The sequence below is a fragment of the Haliotis rubra genome, unplaced genomic scaffold (genome assembly GCF_003918875.1).
Source record: "Haliotis rubra isolate DU_JTF1 unplaced genomic scaffold, ASM391887v1 Scf635, whole genome shotgun sequence".
In the NCBI taxonomy this organism is placed as follows: Eukaryota; Metazoa; Mollusca; class Gastropoda; order Lepetellida; family Haliotidae; genus Haliotis; species Haliotis rubra.
The window spans coordinates 243,928-269,044 of record NW_025767341.1 but is presented as its reverse complement, the minus strand read 5'-3'; the positions used below and the strand labels follow the sequence as shown (position 1 = coordinate 269,044).

Here is a 25,117-nt window from a genome sequence, read left to right as displayed (position 1 = left end):
TTCGTTAGGTAAGGCCGAAAGGTTGCAAAGCTTTAGGTTTTAGATAGTATTTAGGGCTTTGACTTTTTAGCAGCAATCATGACAAAGCCCGGGCTTTTTGGTAGCTACGCCCCTGACCATTGTTACATGACCATGTGTGAGCATATCTTGAAGAACTGACACACACCGTTGTGCTGAAGTTGAAACAGACCTACGTAAATGTTTCGATATCAAACAGATATGGACATTAAATGTCTTGATTAGAGCCAAATAATTTCGTTCTATTTCAATCAGATATGGCCATTAAATGTCTTGATTATAGCCAGATACTTTTGTTCTTTTTCAATCAGATATCAAGCAGACATTGCCATTAAATGGCTTGATAATAGCCAAACACTTTCGTTCTATTTCAATCAGATATCTAGCAGATATTGACATTAAATGGCTTCATTATAGCCAAATACTTACGTTCTATTTCAATCAGATATCAATCAGATATTGCCATTAAATGGTTTGATTATAGTCAAATACTTTCGTTCTGTTTCAAGCAGATCTTGACATTAAATGTCTTGATTATAGCCAAACACTTTCGTTCTATTTTAAGCGGTAATTGACAATAAATGTCTTGATAATAGCCAAACACTTTCGTTCTATTTCAATCAGATATCAAACATATAGGTACATTAAATGGTTTGATCACTTTCGTGTCGTGTGTGTTCAAGTGTGTGCGTTTACTAGGACAATATATATACATGTATATGTTATGCAGAAGTTCCACCTTTGATGACATACCATCACATTTGTCTGTTGTAGCGTTCTTGACGTAGCCACTGTCGCAGTCGCAGGAGAAGGACCCGCCGGAGTTGCTACAGGTGGAGTTTGGTGTCCCGCTACATGTACTGGTGTTCTGACACTCGTCAATATCTGTGCCACACATAAGCAGACAGTATGGCGGATGTTGAATGAGAAAATATACTACATGTACATCAACAAAATACACATGAAAATCAAGTTAAATTGCAATCAAACGTTTGCAAGAAGCATGGCTTGATCCGTTGAAGTTTGTGACCGTGAAACTTTGAGGAAACGATGATGATAACGAAAGGGAGGAAGAAGAACACAAACTCCAAACAAAGAAACACACACATATTGTGATTTTGCTTTAACATCACAGCGTGGTGCAAGAGAGCGAGTGTGTGCGTTTACTGGGACAATACATGTTATGCACATGGCAGAAGTTCCACCTTTGATGACATACCATCACATTTGTCTGTTGTAGCGTTCTTGACGTAGCCGTTATCGCAGTCGCAGGAGAAGGACCCGCCGGAGTTGTTACAGGTGGAGTTTGGTGTCCCGCTACACGTACTGGTGTTCTGACACTCGTCAATATCTGTGACACATAAGCAGACAGTATGGCGGATGTTGAATGAGAAAATATACTACATGTACATCAACAAAATACACATGAAAATCAAGTTAAATTGCAATCAAACGTTTGCAAGAAGCATGGCTTGATCCGTGGAAGTTTGTGACCATCAAACTTTGAGGAAACGATGATGATTACGAAAGTGAGGAAGAAGATCAAATAACTTACACATGAAGATGAAAAATGTTTTGGTACATTGTCACACACTGTAAAGGTTGAACATCAGTTGCTACAGTGGAAGGAGTTCCAGCAATAGATGCTACATTTGTCGGTGGCGACTTCACTCACCATCACAGAGACTGGTGGTAGAATTCTTAGCGTATCCAGAGACACAGTCACAACTGTAGTTTCCGTCTGTGTTGGTGCAGTTGGAGTTGGCCAGTCCAGAGCAGATGGTTGTGTTCGCGGTACACTCGTCAATGTCTGACAAGGGACAAACAACTCAAATCAATCTCATTCACACAATCGCTTACACTTTGTTAAGCTACATGTCATGTTTCTTTTATACTTGGTGGTGGAATTAGCAAGAAACAGTGATGGTATTCAGTCAGATTGGTTGTATGCTGTTGATATTGGTATTCAATGAAAACATCAATATGTTTCTTCTAGCTATCATAGCTAGGAGCATCCTGTTATGATCTTGGGATTCCATCACGGATACTACATTTGAAGAAAAACACAACACAAGACAAACTCCACACAAACACAAACACACACACAAGCATACGCACGCATATATTGTGACTTTGCTTTAACATCACAGTGTGGTACAAGAGAACGAATGTGTGTGTTTATTGGGACAATACATGTTATGCAGAAGTTCCACCTTTGATGACATACCATCACATTTGTCTGTTGTAGCGTTCTTGACGTAGCCACTGTCGCAGTCGCAGGAGAAGGACCCGCCGGAGTTGCTGCAGGTGGAGTTTGGTGTCCCGCTACATGTACTGGTGTTCTGGCACTCGTCAATATCTGTGCCACACATAAGCAGACAGTATGGCGGATGTTGAATGAGAAAATATACTACATGTACATCAACAAAATACACATGAAAATCAAGTTAAATTGCAATCAAACGTTTGCAAGAAGCATGGCTTGATCCGTGGAAGTTTGTGACCATCAAACTTTGAGGAAACGATGATGATAACGAAAGTGAGGAAGAAGATCAAATAACTTACACATGAAGATGAAAAATGTTTTGTTACATGGTCACACACTGTAAAGGTTGAACATCAGTTGCTACAGTGGAAGGAGTTCCAGCAATAGATGCTACATTTGTCGGCGGCGACTTCACTCACCATCACAGAGACTGGTGGTAGAATTCTTAGCGTATCCAGAGACACAGTCACAACTGTAGTTTCCGTCTGTGTTGGTGCAGTTGGAGTTGGCCAGTCCAGAGCAGATGGTTGTGTTCGCGGTACACTCGTCAATGTCTGACAAGGGACAAACAACTCAAATCAGTCTCATACACACAAGCGCTACATGTCATGTTTCTTTTATACTTGGAGGTGGAATTGGCAAGAAACAGTGATGGTTTTCAGTCGGATTGGTTGTATGCTGTTGATATTGGCATTCAATGAAAACAGCAATATGTTTCTTTTAGCTATTTTAGCAAGGAGCATCCTGTTTTGATCTTGGGATTCCTTCACGGATACTACATTTGAAGAAAAACACAACACAAGACAAAACACAAACTCCAAACAAAGAAACACACACATATTGTGACTTTGCTTTAACATCACAGCGTGGTGCAAGAGAGCGACTGTGTGCGTTTACTGGGACAATACATGTTATGCACATGGCAGAAGTTCCACCTTTGATGACATACCATCACATTTGTCTGTTGTTGCGTTCTTGACGTAGCCGTTATCGCAGTCGCAGGAGAAGGACCCGCCGGAGTTGTTACAGGTGGAGTTTGGTGTCCCGCTACACGTACTGGTGTTTTGACACTCGTCAATATCTGTGACACATAAGCAGACAGTATGGCGGATGTTGAATGAGAAAATATACTACATGTACTTCAACAAAATACACATGAAAATCAAGTTAAATTGCAAGCAAACGTTTGCAAGAAGCATGGCTTGATCCGTTGAAGTTTGTGACCGTCAAACTTTGAGGAAACGATGATGATAACGAAAGTGAGGAAGAAGATCAAATAACTTACACATGAAGATGAAAAATGTTTTGGTACATTGTCACACACTGTAAAGGTTGAACATCAGTTGCTACAGTGGAAGAAGTTCTAGCAATAGATGCTACATTTGTCGGTGGCGACTTCACTCACCATCACAGAGACTGGTGGTAGAATTCTTAGCGTATCCAGAGACACAGTCACAACTGTAGTTTCCGTCTGTGTAGGTGCAGTTGGAGTTGGCCAGTCCAGAGCAGATGGTTGTGTTCGCGGTACACTCGTTATCGCCTGACAAGGGACAAACAACTCAAATCAGTCTCATACACACAAGTGCTACATGTCATGTTTCTTTTATACTTGGAGGTGGAATTGGCAAGAAACAGTGATGGTTTTCAGTCGGATTGGTTGTATGCTGTTGATTTTGGTATTCAATGAAAACAGCAATATGTTTCTTTTAGCTATTTTAGCAAGGAGCATCCTGTTTTGATCTTGGGATTCCTTCACGGATACTACATTTGAAGAAAAACACAACACAAGACAAAACACAAACTCCAAACAAAGAAACACACACATATTGTGACTTTGCTTAAACATCACAGCGTGGTGCAAGAGAGCGAATGTGTGCGTTTACTTGGACAATACATGTTATGCACATGGCAGAAGTTCCACCTTTGATGACATACCATCACATTTGTCTGTTGTAGCGTTCTTGACGTAGCCGTTATCGCAATCGCAGGAGAAGGACCCGACGGAGTTGTTACAGTTGGAGTTTGGTGTCCCGCTACATGTACTGGTGTTCTGACACTCGTCAATATCTGTGCAACACATAAACAGCCAGTATGGCGGATGTTGAATGAGAAAATATACTACATGTACTTCAACAAAATACACATGAAAATCAAGTTAAATTGCAAGCAAACGTTTGCAAGAAGCATGGCTTGATCCGTTGAAGTTTGTGACCATCAAACTTTGAGAAAACGATGATGATAACGAAAGTGAGGAAGAAGATCAAATAACTTACATATGAAGATGAAAAATGTTTTGGTACATTGTCACACACTGTAAAGGTTGAACATCAGTTGCTACAGTGGAAGGAGTTCCAGCAATAAAACATTTGCTACATTTGTCGGTGGCGACTTCACTCACCATCACAGAGACTGGTGGTAGAATTCTTAGCGTATCCAGAGACACAGTCACAACTGTAGTTTCCGTCTGTGTTGGTGCAGTTGGAGTTGGCCAGCCCAGAGCAGATGGTTGTGTTCGCGGTACACTCGTTATCGTCTGACAAGGGACAAACAACTCAAATCAGTCTCATACACACAAGCGCTACATGTCATGTTTCTTTTATACTTGGAGGTGGAATTGGCAAGAAACAGTGATGGTTTTCAGTCGGATTGGTTGTATGCTGTTGATTTTGGTATTCAATGAAAACAGCAATATGTTTCTTTTAGCTATTTTAGCAAGGAGCATCCTGTTTTGATCTTGGGATTCCTTCACGGATACTACATTTGAAGAAAAACACAACACAAGACAAAACACAAACTCCAAACAAAGAAACACACACATATTGTGACTTTGCTTTAACATCACGGCGTGGTGCAAGAGAGCGACTGTGTGCGTTTACTGGGACAATACATGTTATGCACATCGCAGAAGTTCCACCTTTGATGACATACCATCACATTTGTCTGTTGTAGCGTTCTTGACGTAGCCGTTGTCGCAGTCGCAGGAGAAGGACCCGACGGAGTTGTTACAGGTGGAGTTTGGTGTCCCGCTACACGTACTGGTGTTCTGACACTCGTCAATATCTGTGACACATAAGCAGACAGTATGGCGGATGTTGAATGAGAAAATATACTACATGTACATCAACAGAATACACATGAAAATCAAGTTAAATTGCAATCAAACGTTTGCAAGAAGCATGGCTTGATCCGTGGAAGTTTGTGACCGTCAAACTTTGAGGAAACGATGATGATAACGAAAGGGAGGAAGAAGAACACAAACTCCAAACAAAGAAACACACACATATTGTGATTTTGCTTTAACATCACAGCGTGGTGCAAGAGAGCGAGTGTGTGCGTTTACTGGGACAATACATGTTATGCAGATGGCAGAAGTTCCACCTTTGATGACATACCATCACATTTGTCTGTTGTAGCGTTCTTGACGTAGCCGTTATCGCAGTCGCAGGAGAAGGACCCGCCGGAGTTGTTACAGGTGGAGTTTGGTGTCCCGCTACACGTACTGGTGTTCTGACACTCGTCAATATCTGTGACACATAAGCAGACAGTATGGCGGATGTTGAATGAGAAAATATACTACATGTACATCAACAAAATACACATGAAAATCAAGTTAAATTGCAATCAAACGTTTGCAAGAAGCATGGCTTGATCCGTGGAAGTTTGTGACCATCAAACTTTGAGGAAACGATGATGATTACGAAAGTGAGGAAGAAGATCAAATAACTTACACATGAAGATGAAAAATGTTTTGGTACATTGTCACACACTGTAAAGGTTGAACATCAGTTGCTACAGTGGAAGGAGTTCCAGCAATAGATGCTACATTTGTCGGTGGCGACTTCACTCACCATCACAGAGACTGGTGGTAGAATTCTTAGCGTATCCAGAGACACAGTCACAACTGTAGTTTCCGTCTGTGTTGGTGCAGTTGGAGTTGGCCAGTCCAGAGCAGATGGTTGTGTTCGCGGTACACTCGTCAATGTCTGACAAGGGACAAACAACTCAAATCAGTCTCATACACACAAGCTTACACTACATGTCATGTTTCTTTTTTATACTTGAAGGTGGAATTGGCAAGAAACAGTGATGGTTTTCAGTCAGGATTGGTTGTATGCTGTTGATTTTGGTATTCAATGAAAACATCAATATGTTTCTTTTAGCTATTTTAGCAAGGAGCATCCTGTTTTGATCTTGGGGATTCCTTCACGGATACTACATTTGAAGAAAAACACAACACAAGACAAATACACAAACTCAAACAAAGAAACACACACGCATATTGTGACTTTGCTTTAACATCACAGCGTGGTACAAGAGGGGAACGAGTGTGTGCGTTTACTGGGACAATACATGTTATGCACATGGCAGAAGTTCCACCTTTGATGACATACCATCACATTTGTCTGTTGTAGCGTTCTTGACGTAGCCGCTGTCGCAGTCGCAGGAGAAGGACCCGACGGAGTTGTTACAGGTGGAGTTTGGTGTCCCGCTACATGTACTGGTGTTCTGGCACTCGTCAATATCTGTGCACACATAAGCAGATAGTATGGCGGATGTTGAATGAGAAAATATACTACATGTACATCAACAAAATACACATGAAAATCAAGTTAAATTGCAATCAAACGTTTGCAAGAAGCATAAGCTTGATCCGTGGAAGTTTGTGACCATCAAACTTTGAGGAAACGATGATGATAACGAAAGTGAGGAAGAAGATCAAATAACTTACATGAAGATGAAAAATGTTTTGGTACATTGTCACACACTGTAAAGGTTGAACATCAGTTGCTACAGTGGAAGGAGTTCCAGCAATAGATGCTACATTTGTCGGTGGCGACTTCACTCACCATCACAGAGACTGGTGGTAGAATTCTTAGCGTATCCAGAGACACAGTCACAACTGTAGTTTCCGTCTGTGTTGGTGCAGTTGGAGTTGGCCAGTCCAGAGCAGATGGTTGTGTTCGCGGTACACTCGTCAATGTCTGACGAGGGACAAACAACTCAAATCAGTCTCATACACACAAGCGCTACATGTCATGTTTCTTTTATACTTGAAGGTGGAATTGGCAAGAAACGGTGATGGTTTTCAGTCGGATTGGTTGTATGCTGTTGATTTTGGTATTCAATGAAAACAGCAATATGTTTCTTTTAGCTATTTTAGCAAGGAGCTTCCTGTTTTGATCTTGGGATTCCTTCACGGATACTACATTTGAAGAAAAACACAACACAAGACAAAACACAAACTCCAAACAAAGAAACACACACATATTGTGACTTTGCTTTAACATCACAGCGTGGTGCAAGAGAGCGAGTGTGTGCGTTTACTGGGACAATACATGTTATGCACATGGCAGAAGTTCCACCTTTGATGACATACCATCACATTTGTCTGTTGTAGCGTTCTTGACGTAGCCGTTATCGCAATCGCAGGAGAAGGACCCGACGGAGTTGTTACAGTTGGAGTTTGGTGTCCCGCTACACGTACTGGTGTTCTGACACTCGTCAATATCTGTGCAACACATAAACAGCCAGTATGGCGGATGTTGAATGAGAAAATATACTACATGTACTTCAACAAAATACACATGAAAATCAAGTTAAATTGCAAGCAAACGTTTGCAAGAAGCATGGCTTGATCCGTTGAAGTTTGTGACCGTCAAACTTTGAGGGAAACGATGATGATAACGAAAGTGAGGAAGAAGATCAAATAACTTACACATGAAGATGAAAAATGTTTTGGTACATTGTCACACACTGTAAAGGTTGAACATCAGTTGCTACAGTGGAAGGAGTTCCAGCAATAAATGCTACATTTGTCGGTGGCGACTTCACTCACCATCACAGAGACTGGTGGTAGAATTCTTAGCGTATCCAGAGACACAGTCACAACTGTAGTTTCCGTCTGTGTTGGTGCAGTTGGAGTTGGCCAGCCCAGAGCAGATGGTTGTGTTCGCGGTACACTCGTTATCGTCTGACAAGGGACAAACAACTCAAATCAGTCTCATACACACAAGCGCTACATGTCATGTTTCTTTTATACTTGGAGGTGGAATTGGCAAGAAACAGTGATGGTTTTCAATCGGATTGGTTGTATGCTGTTGATATTGGTATTCAATGAAAACAGCAATATGTTTCTCTTAGCTATTTTAGCAAGGAGCATCCTGTTTTGATCTTGGGATTCCTTCACGGATACTACATTTGAAGAAAAACACAACACAAGACAAAACACAAACTCCAAACAAAGAAACACACACATATTGTGACTTTGCTTAAACATCACGGCGTGGTGCAAGAGAGCGACTGTGTGCGTTTACTGGGACAATACATGTTATGCACATCGCAGAAGTTCCACCTTTGATGACATACCATCACATTTGTCTGTTGTAGCGTTCTTGACGTAGCCGTTGTCGCAGTCGCAGGAGAAGGACCCGACGGAGTTGTTACAGGTGGACTTTGGTGTCCCGCTACACGTACTGGTGTTCTGACACTCGTCAATATCTGTGCCACACATAAGCAGACAGTATGGCGGATATTGAATGAGAAAATATACTACATGTACATCTACAAAATACACATGAAAATCAATCTTAATTGGATGCAAACTTTTGCAAGAAGCTCGGCTTGATCCGTGGAAGGCAGACTGTCAATTTTTGTGGAGAAGATGATGATAACGAAAATGAGGAAGAAGATCAAATAACTTACATATGAAGATGAAAAATGTTTTGGTACATTGTCCCACATTATAGAAGTTGAAAGTCAGTTGCTACAGTGGAAGGAGTTCCAGCAATAGATGCTACATTTGTCGGTGGCGACTTCACTCACCATCACAGAGACTGGTGGTAGAATTCTTAGCGTATCCAGAGACACAGTCACAACTGTAGTTTCCGTCTGTGTTGGTGCAGTTGGAGTTGGCCAGTCCAGAGCAGATGGTTGTGCTCGCGGTACACTCGTCAATGTCTGACAAGGGACAAACAACTCAAATCAATCTCATTCACACAATCGCCTCCACGTGGTTAAGAGCTACATTTCATGTTTCTTTCATACTTGGTGGTGGAACTGGCAAGAAACAGTGATGGTTTTCAGTCGGATTTGTTGTATGCTGTTGAATTGGTATTCAATGAAAACAGCAATATGTTTCTTTTAGCTATTTTAGCAAGGAGCATGCTTTTATGATCTTGGGATTCCATCACGGATACTACATTTGAAGATAAACACAAAACCAGACAATCTCCACACAAACACACACACACGAGCATACGCACGCATAGATTGTGACTTTGCTTTAACATCAAAGTGTGGTGCAAGAGAACGAGTGTGTGCGTTTACTGGGACAATACATGTTATGCACATGGCAGGAGAAGTTCCACACTTTTGATGACATACCATCACATTTGTCTGTTGTAGCGTTCTTGACGTAGCCGATGTCGCAGTCGCAGGAGAAGGACCCGCCGGAGTTGTTACAGGTGGAGTTTGGTGTCCCGCTACATGTGCTGGTGTCCTGGCACTCGTCAATATCTGTGCCACACATAAGCAGACAGTATGGCGGATGTTGAATGAGAAAATAACTACATGTTCCTCACATGAAAATCAATTTTAATTACAGACGTTTTGCAAGAAGCATGGCTCGACCCGTGGAAGGTTGTGACCATCAAACTTTGTGGAGAAGATGATGATAACGAAAATGAGGAAGACGATCGAATAACTTACACATGAAGATGAAAAATGTTTTGTTACATTGTCACACATTGTAAAAGTTGAACATCAGTTGCTACAGTGGAAGGAGTTCCAGCAATAGATGCTACATTTGTCGGTGTCGACTTCACTCACCATCACAGAGAATGGTGGTAGAATTCTTAGCGTATCCAGAGACACAGTCACAACTGTAGCTTCCGCCTGTGTTGGTGCAGTTGGAGTTGGCCAGTCCAGAGCAGATGGTTGTGTTCGCGGTACACTCGTTAACGTCTGACAACAGGGTCATTATGTTGAAAAATCTTTGCATTGTGAACTACATCCAAATGTTAATACATGTATTCCCTTAACGTTCATCTTTGATTACAAGTTAGACTTACAACTAGTCTTTGAAGTGAAGATATTGTAAGGAAAAACGGTTCATAATCAAAATAAATATAATGAAAAGGAGACCTGAGATATTCTTCATTTTGACCATGGAAATCTAGACTTGCCACATATTCAGGGTCTGTATGATACACTAAATACAGGTGTCAATGAGGATTTCAAATATACATTGGCTGACTTGGTCTGACCACATTTTTAAGACAAAATGTGATGAAAATCAGATCGTGCTGAACGATGTTTTTATTGGAAAAGAGTTTGCATACATTGTTTCAGTTTTAAGTATACTGAACAGCAAAAGAAACGCAAGTTTCGAAAAAATGAAATTTAATGAAGGTAAGCTTTCATGTTTATGGAACGGTCATGGCAAAGTGACGTCATGATCCCCGATGAGATGAGGTCATGCAATTTGACGTCCATACGAAACACTGGCACAAACACAACCACAGTGCAGCAAAGCCACAATTTTAGCACGTGCATCGACGGTTCTGGATGGAAAGCATGCATTTCACTCTGAGGTATCCTTTATAAAGGTTTGTGTCAAAAAACAGTTCAGTATTGACGCTAGGAGGTGTACACGCCACACAGACGATGCCTAGACTAACGACTGAGCTGAGGGGAATGGCCATTGGAAAGTTGCACGGAGGTAACTCTGCAACCGCTGTAGCTAGACAATTGGGCTGTCATTTTACTGCCATTACACGACTTGCTCAACGTTATCAGCAAACCGGGGTTGCTGCTGATAGTCCCTGTACCGGACGGCAACGAGTGACAACTCATACACAAGATCGGTTCATCCGGGTCACTCATCTAAGGAACCGAAATCAAGCAGCAACAGTAACAGCAGCCTTAGTTCTTGTGTCAAGGGGAGCAGTGTCCAGCGATACGATTAGGCGTCGTCTTTGGGCTGCCTGAATCCACTGCCGAAGGCCATATGTGGGGCCAATTTTGGCACGTCAACAACGCCAATGACGTTTGCAGCCCTCACAGCAAGGGTGTCGATGGATTGTCTGGCTCAGAACAACATTAACATTTTTCCATGGCCGTCTCTTTCCCGGATATGGCTCCCACTGAACATTCTGGGACGAAATTGGACGGAGGATTGGGGCAGGTAGACAGCCACTCACACTTGCACAATTGGAATAGAGATTGGTGTTTGGGCGGAACCAATTGCCTCAGGCGTCCTTTCAGGCTCTAGTGAACTCAGTGAGGCCACGTTGCACGGCCTGTGTGCAAGCTCAAGGTGGCTATATGCGCTACTAAAGAGACTGTCACTTTTCGCGTTCAGGGGTATCTCCATTTGACGGACTGTGATCAATTTGAACTTATTGCAATTCAATGTCAACCGCAACTTTTAGCTGTTAAATTGACGTTGTTTTCTATAGAAAAAATGATTAGACATGATTTTGGTTGTCTTCTATTAGAAAACTTGACAAAAAGCCAGACTTGCGTTTCTTTTGCTGTTCAGTATAGTATAGTGTGATATGATGTTGAACAAGAAGCAAATGTATTTTCATAAGTTTTATATTTATCAGTGTATTCCTGTTAAACACAGTAAAATTGTTTGAAATATCTAATGTCTCACCAGTGCAGTTGTTACCCGTCCCATCGTAGCCATCAAAACAGGAGCAATCATGCCCACCTAAAGTGTTTGTGCAATTCTGTGAACATGTGTTGAGATCTCCGTCTAGACACTCATTGACATCTGAAACATGCAGCATATACCTGCACATGAATACATACAGTGTTGGGTGTGGGCATATTGCTATATGCACACACACCCTTATGGGTAAAGCACATACCATTGCATCATACTCAGCATATTGGTCTAGCACATACCATGGCATTATACACAGCCTTATGGGTCTAACACATACCATTGCATCATATTCAGCATATTGGTCAAGCACATGGGTCATTCTCAGAAAAAGGCCAAATTCATGCTATGAAAAATATGAAAATACAAAGCATCATATTGAATTATCTCTGTATTGTTTTGAATGGTCAACACATTAAAAAATGCAGTCATGATAATTTGCACACAGGAAAGTAAAAAATATTTTTAAAATAAATTTTTTAAAGTATCCACTGAAAAAACCCCGTCAGTGGTGTAACAAGCATAAAAGTAATTTTTTCAAACTTTGATGTGAGATTAGGAATTTTTCACTTTTGTCACTATTTACAAACTATTTTTTTTAAAAATGTAAATTAAATCATTTTATTATTCTAACAAATTTAATTGTAAATTTGGCAAAACTGTCTTGGTGTGAGAAGAATGAAATGGTAACATATGATATTTCTTCTGATATAACTTGTATACTTAAGACTAATCATGTGTGATGTATACATTGGTATTAAAGCTGCTTTCAGTTATCATAAAATATCAGTCTAACTGTTAAATTAATTTTTTGAAATAATTAAATCTTAGCAAATACGCATGTTACACCACTGATATTGTTTGTTACCCCGCCTGTTACACCACTGAATTTTCTGCAACTTACTAGAGCAGTAAACCAAATCAACAGCCATATGATGCTTTGAATTACTGAATAATCATCATTGGAGAACGATTTTCAAAATGTGGCATTGAAAAACTAATAATATAAACAGGTAAGAATAAAATTTACAAATTCAAAGAATACTGTGAAACCAATGACATGTTGTGTTACACTATTGACTTTTCTTTACCTTACTGCAAAGATAAATCCAAATTAATAGCCTTTAATTAATAATCAACAGATTTGAACAGCTCAATAGCAAATTCTGAACACTCAGATTTTAAAAGGTTTTTCAAAAATAATATAACAAAACAAAACAATTAACATAATGTAGTAATATTGTCACACCAATGACATCTTTTGTTACACCACTGATTTTTCTTGAATTAACTTAACGATAAATTCAAATTAATTGCCTTTAATTGATCATTAACAGATCAATAGCAAATTCAGATCACTCAGACTTTAAAAGGCTTTTCAAAAATAATATTAAAAGCAATAAAATGAACATATTGCAGTAACATCGTTACACCAATGACATCTTTTGTTACACCACTGATCTTTCTGAACTTTATATACTAATATACCAGAACAAATAACCTTCACAGACTTTACATGACTTAATGGCAATAAAATATACTGGATAAATACAATGCAAAGCAGTTAGGTTTTGTGAACAAGTGTTTTAAATGAACATTTTGTCAGTGGTGTAGCAAAAACTGTCAGTGGTGTAACATTTTCCCATGTTATACCAATGACAGTTACACCACTGACCTATTCCCACTTTTATGAACTTTATAACAATTAATGCTCCCTAACCACTGACCAATGTTGATAAATGTTGATGTTTCCTTAACTTTGATGTACTTCAAATGAACAATGTTATGAAAAAGTACATATGAATAAGTAATCAGCGTTACACAACTGACTCGATAAAAAGTTATGATACAAAGTAGACTCACCAATTGCAACAAACTTCAAGATCAAAATAAAATTTGGCCTCCACTAAACTCCTGCCATGAGGAGGAAGGCATCAGCAAAGGGACCAGTTAGTATTCCATATTTTACTCAAGGGGGATAATTATTTATGTCACAAATGTATATTCGTTACACCACTGACTGTGACATTTTGGACAGTCATTGTTTTCATCATAAGTATGTGATTTTTTTTTCTTTCAATATTTCATGCAGGAATGCGTTTTTAATATTGGTATTTAATTATAAATCTTTAAAAAATATATATAAATGGCCTGGAATTTAAACTTTATGGTACTCCAAAGTAATGTCGCTGTCCACTGACAGTGATTTCACCCAAAAAAAACCCCAACTTTGTCCCCAAAATAACAAACAGGTACACCATTTTACATCATTATGAGGAACAGAATACATTTTTCTTTGAAAAAAAAAATTGAAATAATATTTTCAGAGAAATGTGCTACTGACCAAAACTTGGGCAAATTTTGAGAATGACCCATATACCATTGCATCATATACAGCCTTATGGGTCTAACACATACCATTGCATCATACTTAGCATATTGGTCTAGCACATGCCATTGCATCATACTCAGCATATAGGTCTAGAACATACCATTGCATCATACACAGCATATAGGTCTAGCACATACCATTGCATCATACTCAGCATATAGGTCTAGAACATACCATTGCATCATACTCAGCATATAGGTCTAGAACATACCATTGCATCATACTCAGCATATAGGTCTAGCACATACCATTGCATCATACTCAGCATATAGGTCTAGAACATACCATTGCATCATACTCAGCATATAGGTCTAGAACATACCATTGCATCATACTCAGCATATAGGTCTAGCACATATCATTGCATCATACATAACGTTGTGGAACTGGTACACATTATTCCATACATATCAGTAGGGGACAAGCACATATGTCTACATAACCATAATTGTTCATGTGTTTCATGTTCTTGGGACATTATTCACACACAATGGTGAAGGGAGACTGTTTTAGGTCGGTATAGTGTTTTCGATATCACCAAGGGTAGTCATAAACTGATAAAACCCCATATATATCGAACTTATTGAATAAAACAACACAACAATGTCACCATGGTCCGTGTACACGCCCAATTTATGGAATACACCCACTTACGAGGATCCGAAAACTGGTTCTTACCATCACACATCTTAGTGGTAGGATTTTGCAGGAACCCGCTGTTACATCTGCAGATGAAGGAGCCGTTTGTGTTGTTACAGTTGGAGTCGGGTGTGCCGACACATATGGTGACGTTGTCTGTGCATTCATTGACATCTTCGCTGCAATTATCCCCCTTCCATCCAGTATTACACGTGCACGCGCCATTAGTGCTGTTGCAGGCGACGGAGTTGACGCCACACGTGCATCTGTTTGCACAGTTCTTACCCCAGTGGTTTGAGTCACAGGCTGAAATATTGGAAATGTATTCTTCAGGAACACCTTGTACACCTTGTACGTACAGGGCAATGGATAGACGGAGCCTGAAGGCATCCTCGGTGTGTTGTGCCATCTGATATCCGATATTTACAGAACAGCAAGACCCGATATTTACAGATGAGCAAGACCCGATAATTGCAGAACAGCAAACAGATCACTTAGCAGCAATATTCCAGCGGTCTGTAGATCTTTTTATTTAGCTTAAGTTATCTTTAAACAACAACATTCAATCATCGGCAGAATGAGACGCAAAACGTTTTGCCATGATTTTTCCTGAACGGTCATAGAGGGAGATAACTCGCGATGGCTTAGTTTATGAAAAAATATCGAATTTGAGGTTTAGTTAAACGACAAGTGAAATACAGAAACATTTTACTTTATGGATATATTTATTGACAGAAACAAATAAGAAATTATGGCAACAATTGTATTACTCTGTTTATAATCATTATTGCATACGCCAACTCTAAAATTTCGAAGCGATCAGCCGTTTGGCAGCCACATTCCATCTAAGGTAAAGGTCATTCGTACAACCCGTGTAGTGTGTCACATAACAGATTTGAGGAGGTGTACGGTTCGTACACCCTGGCAAATCCGCCTACATGGTTTGTTATGCTTTGGGTATTGACCAATCAGAATTTATCTTAAGGGTAATAAGATGTCATATGTCAACCAAGTCACTAATCCTGACTGACCACCCGATCCCGTTAGTCGCCTCTTACGACAAGCATGGGTTGCTGATGACCAATTCTAACTTAGATCTTCACGGGTCGTGTGTGTCAGATAGTACATTACCATCATTGACGAAATGTACTTAATTACTATGTCACAGTACGGGTTTTGACTTGCCATATAGCTCTTGAAAATGTGTGAAAAAGTCATTGCGACATTCTCTGCCCTGATGTTGCTAGAATATTGCTAAAAGTTACGTACTCATCGTACACGTATACATTTAGGAATATTATATTGTTCGTAACCGATGCGATATTAGTACCCACCTTGACACGAATTGAACGCTGTCCTAAAGAATCCGTCATCACACTCGCAGATGAAACTTCCGTTTGTGTTGGTGCAGAAGCTGTTAGCGCTGCAGTTGGTGGTGTCGCACTCGTTCACGTCGTCGGAACACGTGTCCCCCTCCCATCCTTTGAGACAGGTGCATGAGCCGTTGACCTTATCGCACGTCACAGTGTTGACAACGTTGCAGCTGCAGTTACTCCTGCAGTCTTGTCCAAAGGTACCTTGTACACAATCTGGTGGAATGGAAGAGTACTGTTACATCACTGGTAGTATGATGCATGTGTTCGCTGAGTGAGTGAGTTCAGTTTTACGCCGCACTCAGTAGTATTCCAGTTATATGGCGGCTGTCTGTTAATAATCGAGTCTGGACCAGACAATCCAGTCATCAACATTATGAGCATCGATCTACGCAATTGGGAACCGATGACATGTGTCAACCAAGTCAGCGAGCCTGACCACCCGATCCCGTTAGTCGTTTCTTACAACAAGCATGGGTTACTGAGACCAATTCTAACCCGGATCTTCACTATGATTCAGAGATTTCTCTAAAGCTTCAGCCTTCAAGGCCTCAGTAAGGTTTTCAAAATGTTTAATATTACACCCGCGTATGATATTTCCAAATTTCATGTATCGGACGAATATCTGATGCAGTTTCCTATATTGATCTGTACCGTATGTCGACGTACGTTTCCTCATGTATAATTGCGTTGCCTTTGCATGCGTTTGATTGGAAGAATACAATCACCTTTTCGCGGACGCCTGGGTAGTATTTGTGTGTATATGGGTGCGTGATGCGTGTGTGTGTGTGTGCGTGTGTGTGTGTGTGTGTGTCCTGTCTGTCTGTGTCTGCGTGCGTGTGCGAGTCAGGTGTGGTGTAGGAGTTGTGAGGAATAGCTGAAGTTACAAAGACACGTTGTAAAGGTCGTAAGTGACCACCTACTAAGCTGGGCCCCATCTCGCATATGGCAAGGTTACGCGCGCAAAGGGAGCCGGGAACCAGCTTAACCACCTACCTGCACACGTGACACCGTCATTCTGGAGTTTGGAGCCATTGTTACAAACGCACTCATAGCCGCCGCCATTTTCTATGTTCCTGCAGGTGGCGCCCCCTGTAGCACAAGGATCTGTCACTTCTGTGCACTCGTCGACATCTGAATTATACGACATAATTTCAGTTGAAAAACAGTAAAATAGGGTGAATTTGAAAACACAAAGTTGTACACAGTATAACGTTAGACAAAGCCCAGTACTAAATGGAGCACATTAAAACGCCATATAACAGGACACTGCAAGTAACACAATGAAGCAGATACACTGAAAGCGACCTTGAGCCGACTTCAATCACGCACCATTTCAAAGAAAAAGGAGGGTAAAATGCACTTGTTCATAGTTAACCCACTTCTGTATCCACGTGGGAACAAGAGTGAGTGAGTGAATTTGGTTCTACGCCGCTTTCAGGAACATTCCGGCTATAACATCGAGGGCATCCGTCATTGTAACCGTACGGGACCTCTTGAGCCTGACAGGAGAAGGCTTAATCACTAGTTACCCCACCGTAACGGGAGTACCTCATTGATCAGAGGTCGCGGCACCGCGGCGTAAAACCCAACTCACTCACTAATCAGCATATTCTGTCCTCCGCGTGAGTATATAACTGTGCATCAACAGGTATTTAGGACAGTAGTAATAAAGCATACGTACTAAACAGGCATCGGACTATCGTAAAAGAAAGCATTTATTTAGAACTCACCAACGCACAATGATGAGTTTGAAGGGTGTTCCTTGAATCCACTGTTGCAGAAGCAGGACTCGTTCCCTTGGTCCACCTGACATCCCTGTAAACACTGGAGTGTCGTGCACTCGGTCGCCGCTGTAACACAGACGGTGTAAAACATGGTCAGGTAAGATGATGATAATCACCATTACATCACATAAAGACGAAGTTTAAAGATTGAATGAGATGATCAGCTGAACACGACCATAACGTAAAGACAGTGTTTAAAGATTGAATGAGATGATCAGCTGAACACGACAATAACGTAAAGACAGTGTTGAAAGAAGGAATGAGATGATCAGCTGAACACGACCATAACGTAAAGACGAAGTTTAAAGATTGAATGAGATGAGCAGCTGAACACGACCATAACGTAATGACAGTGTTGAAAGAAGGAATGAGATGAGCAGCTGAACACGACAATAACGTAATGACAGTGTTGAAAGAAGGAATGAGATGAGCCGCTGAACACGACAATAACGTAATGACAGTGTTGAAAGAAGGAATGAGATGAGCAGCTGAACACGACAATAACGTAATGACAGTGTTGAAAGACTGAATGAGATGGGAAGCTGAACACGGCAATAACGTAAAGACAGTGTTTAAAGAAGGAATGAGATGATCAGCTGAACACGACAATAACGTAAAGACAGTGTTGAAAGAAGGAATGAGATGAGCAGCTGAACACGACCATAACGTAAAGACGAAGTTTAAAGATTGAATGAGATGAGCAGCTGAACACGACAATAACGTAATGACAGTGTTGAAAGAAGGAATGAGATGAGCAGCTGAACTCGACAATAACGTAATGACAGTGTTGAAAGAAGGAATGAGATGAGCAGCTGAACACGACCATATCGTAAAGACGTGTTTAAAGATTGAATGAGATGATCAGCTGAACACGACAATAACGTAAAGACAGTGTTGAAAGAAGGAATGAAATGAGCAGCTGAACACGACAATAACGTAAAGACAGTGTTTAAAGAAGGAATGAGATGATCAGCTGAACACGACAATAACGTTAAGACAGTGTTTAAAGATTGAATGAGATGATCAGCTGAACACGACAATAACGTAAAGACGAAGTTTAAAGATTGAATGAGATGATCAGCTGAACACGACCATAACGTAAAGACAGTGTTTAAAGATTGAATGAGATGATCAGCTGAACACGACAATAACGTAAAGACAGTGTTGAAAGAAGGAATGAGATGATCAGCTGAACACGACCATAACGTAAAGACGAAGTTTAAAGATTGAATGAGATGAGCAGCTGAACACGACCATAACGTAATGACAGTGTTGAAAGAAGGAATGAGATGAGCAGCTGAACACGACAATAACGTAAAGACAGTGTTGAAAGAAGGAATGAGATGAGCCGCTGAACACGACAATAACGTAAAGACAGTGTTGAAAGAAGGAATGAGATGAGCAGCTGAACACGACAATAACGTAAAGACAGTGTTGAAAGACTGAATGAGATGGGAAGCTGAACACGGCAATAACGTAAAGACAGTGTTTAAAGAAGGAATGAGATGATCAGCTGAACACGACAATAACGTAAAGACAGTGTTGAAAGAAGGAATGAGATGAGCAGCTGAACACGACCATAACGTAAAGACGAGTGTTTAAAGATTGAATGAGATGAGCAGCTGAACACGACAATAACGTAAAGACAGTGTTGAAAGAAGGAATGAGATGAGCAGCTGAACTCGACAATAACGTAATGACAGTGTTGAAAGAAGGAATGAGATGAGCAGCTGAACACGACCATATCGTAAAGACGTGTTTAAAGATTGAATGAGATGATCAGCTGAACACGACAATAACGTAAAGACAGTGTTGAAAGAAGGAATGAAATGAGCAGCTGAACACGACAATAACGTAAAGACAGTGTTTAAAGAAGGAATGAGATGATCAGCTGAACACGACAATAACGTAAAGACAGTGTTTAAAGATTGAATGAGATGATCAGCTGAACACGACAATAACGTAAAGACAGTGTTTAAAGAAGGAATGAGATGAGCAGCTGAACACGACAATAACGTAAAGACAGTGTTTAAAGATTGAATGAGATGATCAGCTGAACACGACAATAACGTAAAGACAGTGTTGAAAGAAGGAATGAGATGATCAGCTGAACACGACAATAACGTTAAGACAGTGTTTAAAGAAGGAATGAGATGATCAGCTGAACACGACAATAACGTTAAAGACAGTGTTTAAAGATTGAATGAGATGATCAGCTGAACACGACAATAACGTAAAGACAGTGTTTAAAGATTGAATGAGATGAGCAGCTGAACACGACAATAACGTAAAGACAGTGTTTAAAGATTGAATGAGATGATCAGCTGAACACGACAATAACGTAAAGACAGTGTTGAAAGAAGGAATGAGATGATCAGCTGAACACGACAATAACGTAAAGACAGTGTTGAAAGAAGGAATGAGATGAGCAGCTGAACACGACAATAACGTAAAAACAGTGTTTAAAGATTGAATGAGATGATCAGATGAACAAGACCATAACGTAAAGACAGTGTTTAAAGAAGGAATGAGATGAGCCGCTGAACACGACAATAACGTTAAGACAGTGTTGAAAGAAGGAATGAGATGAGCCGCTGAACACGACAATAACGTAAAGACAGTGTTGAAAGAAGGAATGAGATGAGCCGCTGAACACGACAATAACGTAAAAACAGTGTTTAAAGATTGAATGAGATGATCAGCTGAACACGACAATAACGTAAAGACAGTGTTTAAAGAAGGAATGAGATGAGCAGCTGAACACGACAATAACGTAAAGACAGTGTTGAAAGAAGGAATGAGATGAGCCGCTGAACACGACAATAACGTAAAGACAGTGTTGAAAGAAGGAATGAGATGGGCAGCTAAACACAAAAAGAAATGCCTGGTCCGAGACATTAAAACAGCAGAATTTCTACACAGCAGGCGTAATTCAAATTTATCAATGCACCTGGATATTCCGGTTAATCGATCACAGCCGTCAAATGGTAGGGGCAACGCCAGGTTGCAAATACTTACCTTTTTAGGCACTTTTCGTGAATGGCGGATGGTACCGGTAGGGCAGGGCGTGGTTACCCTTTTTGCAAACACCTACTGTGATCACCGATTGACAGTGATCCATTCAAATACATTTCACAACCGTTTTCCATTTTACACCAAAACGAATATATTCATGAGGATAGACTAGACTGTGTATTCTTTCGCACGGACGCTATATTTTAGATGTAATTACACAAACATGGGCTTGACGAAAGGGATATGGTGAGATACGGGGTGAATTTTGGAGGGGGGATGTGCTCTATGTTTGTCGTATATAGACCATTGTAACAGATGAACCATGTAAATCTCCACTGTGTTATAGTCTAATCGTATATTGTTGTCTAATCTCATTTGTGGACCACTGACCAACACAGGAGCGTCTGTCGCTGGCCTGGAGCAGGAAGCCGGGGCGGCAGCTGCAGACATAACCTCCATCAGTGTTCCTGCAGTTGTGTTGACACTCGTCCTTCCCTGTCGCACACTCGTCAACATCTGTAACAACAATAGTATATGTCAACGTGGGCTCTGAACGTTAAGAGGGTGGGGTACTCTTTTGTTTAAAGTGCTCGCTCGTCAGACTAAAGACCCTGGTTCTATTCCCCACATTGGTATATCTCTGGTATCCGGTGAGAATCTCTAAAGTGTTGAAAGTTTTCGCTCGCCAGACCAAAGACCCGGGTTCTATTCCCCACATTGGTATCTCTGTGGTATCCGGTGAGAATCTCTAAAGTGTTGAAAGTTTTGCGCTCGCCAGACCAAAGACCTGGGTTCTATTCCCCACATTGGTATATCTCTGGTATCCGGTGAGAATCTCTAAAGTGTTGAAAGTTTTCGCTCGCCAGACCAAAGACCCGGGTTCTATTCCCCACATTGGTATATCTCTGGTATCCGGTGAGAATCTCTAAAGTGTTGAAAGTTTTCGCTCGCCAGACCAAAGACCCGGGTTCTATTCCCCACATTGGTATATCTCTGGTATCCGGTTAGCATCTCTAAAGTGTTGAAAGTTTTAGGTCGCCAGACCAAAGACCCGGGTTCTATTCCCCACATTGGTATATATCTCTGGTATCCGGTTAGAATCTCTAAAGTGTTGAAAGTTTTCGCTCGCCAGATCAAAGACCCGGGTTCTATTCCCCACATTGGCATATCTCTGGTATCCGGTTAGAATCTCTAAAGTGTTGAAAGTTTTCGCTCGCCAGACCAAAGACCCGGGTTCTATTCCCCACATGGGTATATTTCTGGTATCGGGAGAGAATCTCTAATGTCAACATTATAGAGTCATTTTGAGTCATGATGCATCCACATTGTCAAACAACAAAGTTGAAATTTTGTTCTACAAACATTCAAATTAGAAATTATTATTTTCCTGGAACAGAATGGCAATTTTACGGAAGCGTAGTAGGGGCACGGTGAAATTTTTGTGTGTGTCACTATCTCCTACGTAGGAGTTATTAAGTCCTACGTAGGAGATAGTATGTGTCCTACGTAGGAGATACTATGTTCTGCGTAGGAGATACTATGTCCTACGTAGGAGATACTAAGTCCTACGTAGGAGATCCCCACTAAGGAGATACTAACTCCTACGTAGGAGATATTAAGTCCTACGTAGAAGATAGTAAGTCCTACGTAGGAGATATTAAGTACTACGTAGGAGATAGTAAGTCCTACGTAGGAGATATTAAGTACTACGTAGGAGATAGTAAGATCAAAAAAATTTTCACCGTGGCCCTACTACGCCTCCATACAATTTAACTGGAACTTAGGCTCTCATTTTTAATATTACTCGTGTCTAGTTGATATGGGCGGCCTGTGGCTTGTCCACATTACAATGCTATTAGAATACGTGTAAGCACCTGTTAAAACCCATGGGGCGGTGGGGTAGCCTAGTGGTTAGGGACCGTTCATAACTTATGGCTAGGGGGTTGATGATGATTTTTATGGAAAAGCATCTACAAAATTGTACAAAATTCATGACCCCCACCACCCCAGATCATGACCCCACCACCCACAGATCAAAATGAGTCTCACACTCACACACACACACACACACACACACACACACACACACACACACACACACACACACTCACTCACTCACACACACACAAACCATACCTTAAAATCATCATCACCCCCGCTAGCCATTAATTATGAACGGTCCCTTGAAGCGTTCGATCGTCACGCCGAAGACACGTGTTTGATTCCCCATATGGGTACAACGTGTGAAGCCCGTTTCTGGTGACCACGCCTTTATATTGCTGGAATAGTGCTAAAAGCGGCGTTAAACTATACTCACTCACTCACTCACTCAAACTCACTGTTAAGACTCACCTCTGCATCTGTCCGTCTCTCTGACATAGCCATCGTTGCACTCGCAGACAAACGAGCCTACGTTGTTAATGCATTTCTGGTCACAGGTATTCAACGCTTGTTCATCACATTCGATGATATCTGAACAATCAAGAATGAATATCATCAGTGATAAGCGGTACACTAAGCAGGAGGTTGAGATAGGTTGAATGATGTAGAGGGTTCGCATCGTTCACAGGTCTGTTTGCTCTCCATTAGCTAACCACTAAAGCTTTTAAGGGATAAACAATTTAAGTCACTGTGTTGAAATAATAATTTATTTACTTTGTCTGTAAATAAAGAAAACATTACCATAGATGAAATGACATGAAATGTCTAAAGGTTTAAGTATTATTTTCTATTTTCTGGAATCGAACCCTTATTACTTATTTGGCGGGGTGGTGGGGTAGCCTAGTGGATAAAACATTCGCTCGTCACGCTGAAGACCCGGGTTCGATTCCCCACATGGGTACAATGTGTGAAGAACATTTCTGGTGTCCCCGCCGTGACATTGCTGAATATTGCTAAAAGCGGCGTTAAACTAAACTCACTCACTCACTCACATACTTGGCACAGTTTCAGCTGTCAGAACTACCTTTTTTAATTCAAACCACTTTAACACGATATGTTTTAGGCTCTTCTACAGTGAGCATTTTGAGGTATGAAAGATTGTTTTCCCTTTATAAAATGACGGCTTGTAAGAAAATACCCTCGAATTTGTTACGGGGGAGTAACGGACAGAAGTGAACTAACAGAGCCCGAAGGTCTCGCGAGATGCTACTTCCGATACCAGATTTCGGTGACAAGCGTGTATTAAAACAGTTCTGGTTCCAAACTGCGCCACCGACAAATGTCACTTTAGTAGACCCGACCAAGTGTACTACAACACAGAACTTTCAGAAAGAGAAGTCAGGTGAGATAATATCCTCAAAATTGTTACGGTGGAATAAAGAACAGAAGTGAACTAGTTGTTAAAGGAACTATATCTGACTGACGATTATTCAAAACTATAATTAACAATAGACTAAAATATTGAGTCGTCTCACCGTCGCAGGTGTTGGTGACGTTGTTAAGTCTGTATCCGGATCTACACACACATCTGTAGGAGCCGGGATTGTTGACACAGTCGGAGCTCTGCGGACAAACAGCCCCTTGTGCACACTCGTCCCTGTCTTGGTCGCACCTCAGCCCCAGCCAACCGTCCTTACACTGGCATCCCTCCTTCTTGTCGCAGGTGGTAGCGCCCACGCCACACCCACACTCGTTGGCGCATCCAACCCCCCAGTGCTGATCATCGCATTCTGAAAAAGAGACATCATATGAGATCCGGCTGTCCTGTTCAAACCATCCTGGGTCAGGATCCACAAAGCGGTCGTAACGTTACGACCTATCGTAACTCAATCCTTTATCATTCAGTTGGCTTAGTGTGGCATAGTGCTTCGCTCGCTTCGTGGATCGGGACCCAGAGGCGTACCTTAGGGATTTTGAAACGTAAGTAAACGTGTTACAATACTTGTGTCTCTTACACACTAAACAAACGCACCTTGTACACTATGTATGAAGACCCGTGACGATCCGGGTTAGAAT

General features: G+C 41.0%; 1 protein-coding gene across 1 annotated transcript in view; it reads right to left on the bottom strand.

Annotated features, from left to right (window-relative positions):
* Positions 1–25,117, bottom strand: part of LOC124256692 (fibrillin-1-like) — a 73,046-nt gene that overhangs the window by 2,615 nt on the left and 45,314 nt on the right. The window contains exons 26-53 of the mRNA XM_046690665.1: positions 24,577–24,831; positions 23,513–23,632; positions 21,551–21,676; positions 18,092–18,211; positions 17,355–17,492; positions 16,320–16,574; positions 15,025–15,291; positions 11,943–12,062; positions 10,112–10,246; positions 9,668–9,799; positions 9,107–9,241; positions 8,651–8,782; positions 8,121–8,255; positions 7,662–7,793; positions 7,132–7,266; positions 6,676–6,807; positions 6,133–6,267; positions 5,677–5,808; positions 5,213–5,344; positions 4,683–4,817; positions 4,220–4,351; positions 3,690–3,824; positions 3,234–3,365; positions 2,704–2,838; positions 2,246–2,377; positions 1,694–1,828; positions 1,238–1,369; positions 772–903 (exon numbers count right to left, since the gene is read on the bottom strand). Coding sequence (XP_046546621.1) covers positions 772–903; positions 1,238–1,369; positions 1,694–1,828; positions 2,246–2,377; positions 2,704–2,838; positions 3,234–3,365; positions 3,690–3,824; positions 4,220–4,351; positions 4,683–4,817; positions 5,213–5,344; positions 5,677–5,808; positions 6,133–6,267; positions 6,676–6,807; positions 7,132–7,266; positions 7,662–7,793; positions 8,121–8,255; positions 8,651–8,782; positions 9,107–9,241; positions 9,668–9,799; positions 10,112–10,246; positions 11,943–12,062; positions 15,025–15,291; positions 16,320–16,574; positions 17,355–17,492; positions 18,092–18,211; positions 21,551–21,676; positions 23,513–23,632; positions 24,577–24,831 — 4,068 coding nt within the window. The remainder of the gene's footprint in view (positions 1–771; positions 904–1,237; positions 1,370–1,693; positions 1,829–2,245; positions 2,378–2,703; positions 2,839–3,233; positions 3,366–3,689; positions 3,825–4,219; positions 4,352–4,682; positions 4,818–5,212; positions 5,345–5,676; positions 5,809–6,132; positions 6,268–6,675; positions 6,808–7,131; positions 7,267–7,661; positions 7,794–8,120; positions 8,256–8,650; positions 8,783–9,106; positions 9,242–9,667; positions 9,800–10,111; positions 10,247–11,942; positions 12,063–15,024; positions 15,292–16,319; positions 16,575–17,354; positions 17,493–18,091; positions 18,212–21,550; positions 21,677–23,512; positions 23,633–24,576; positions 24,832–25,117) is intronic.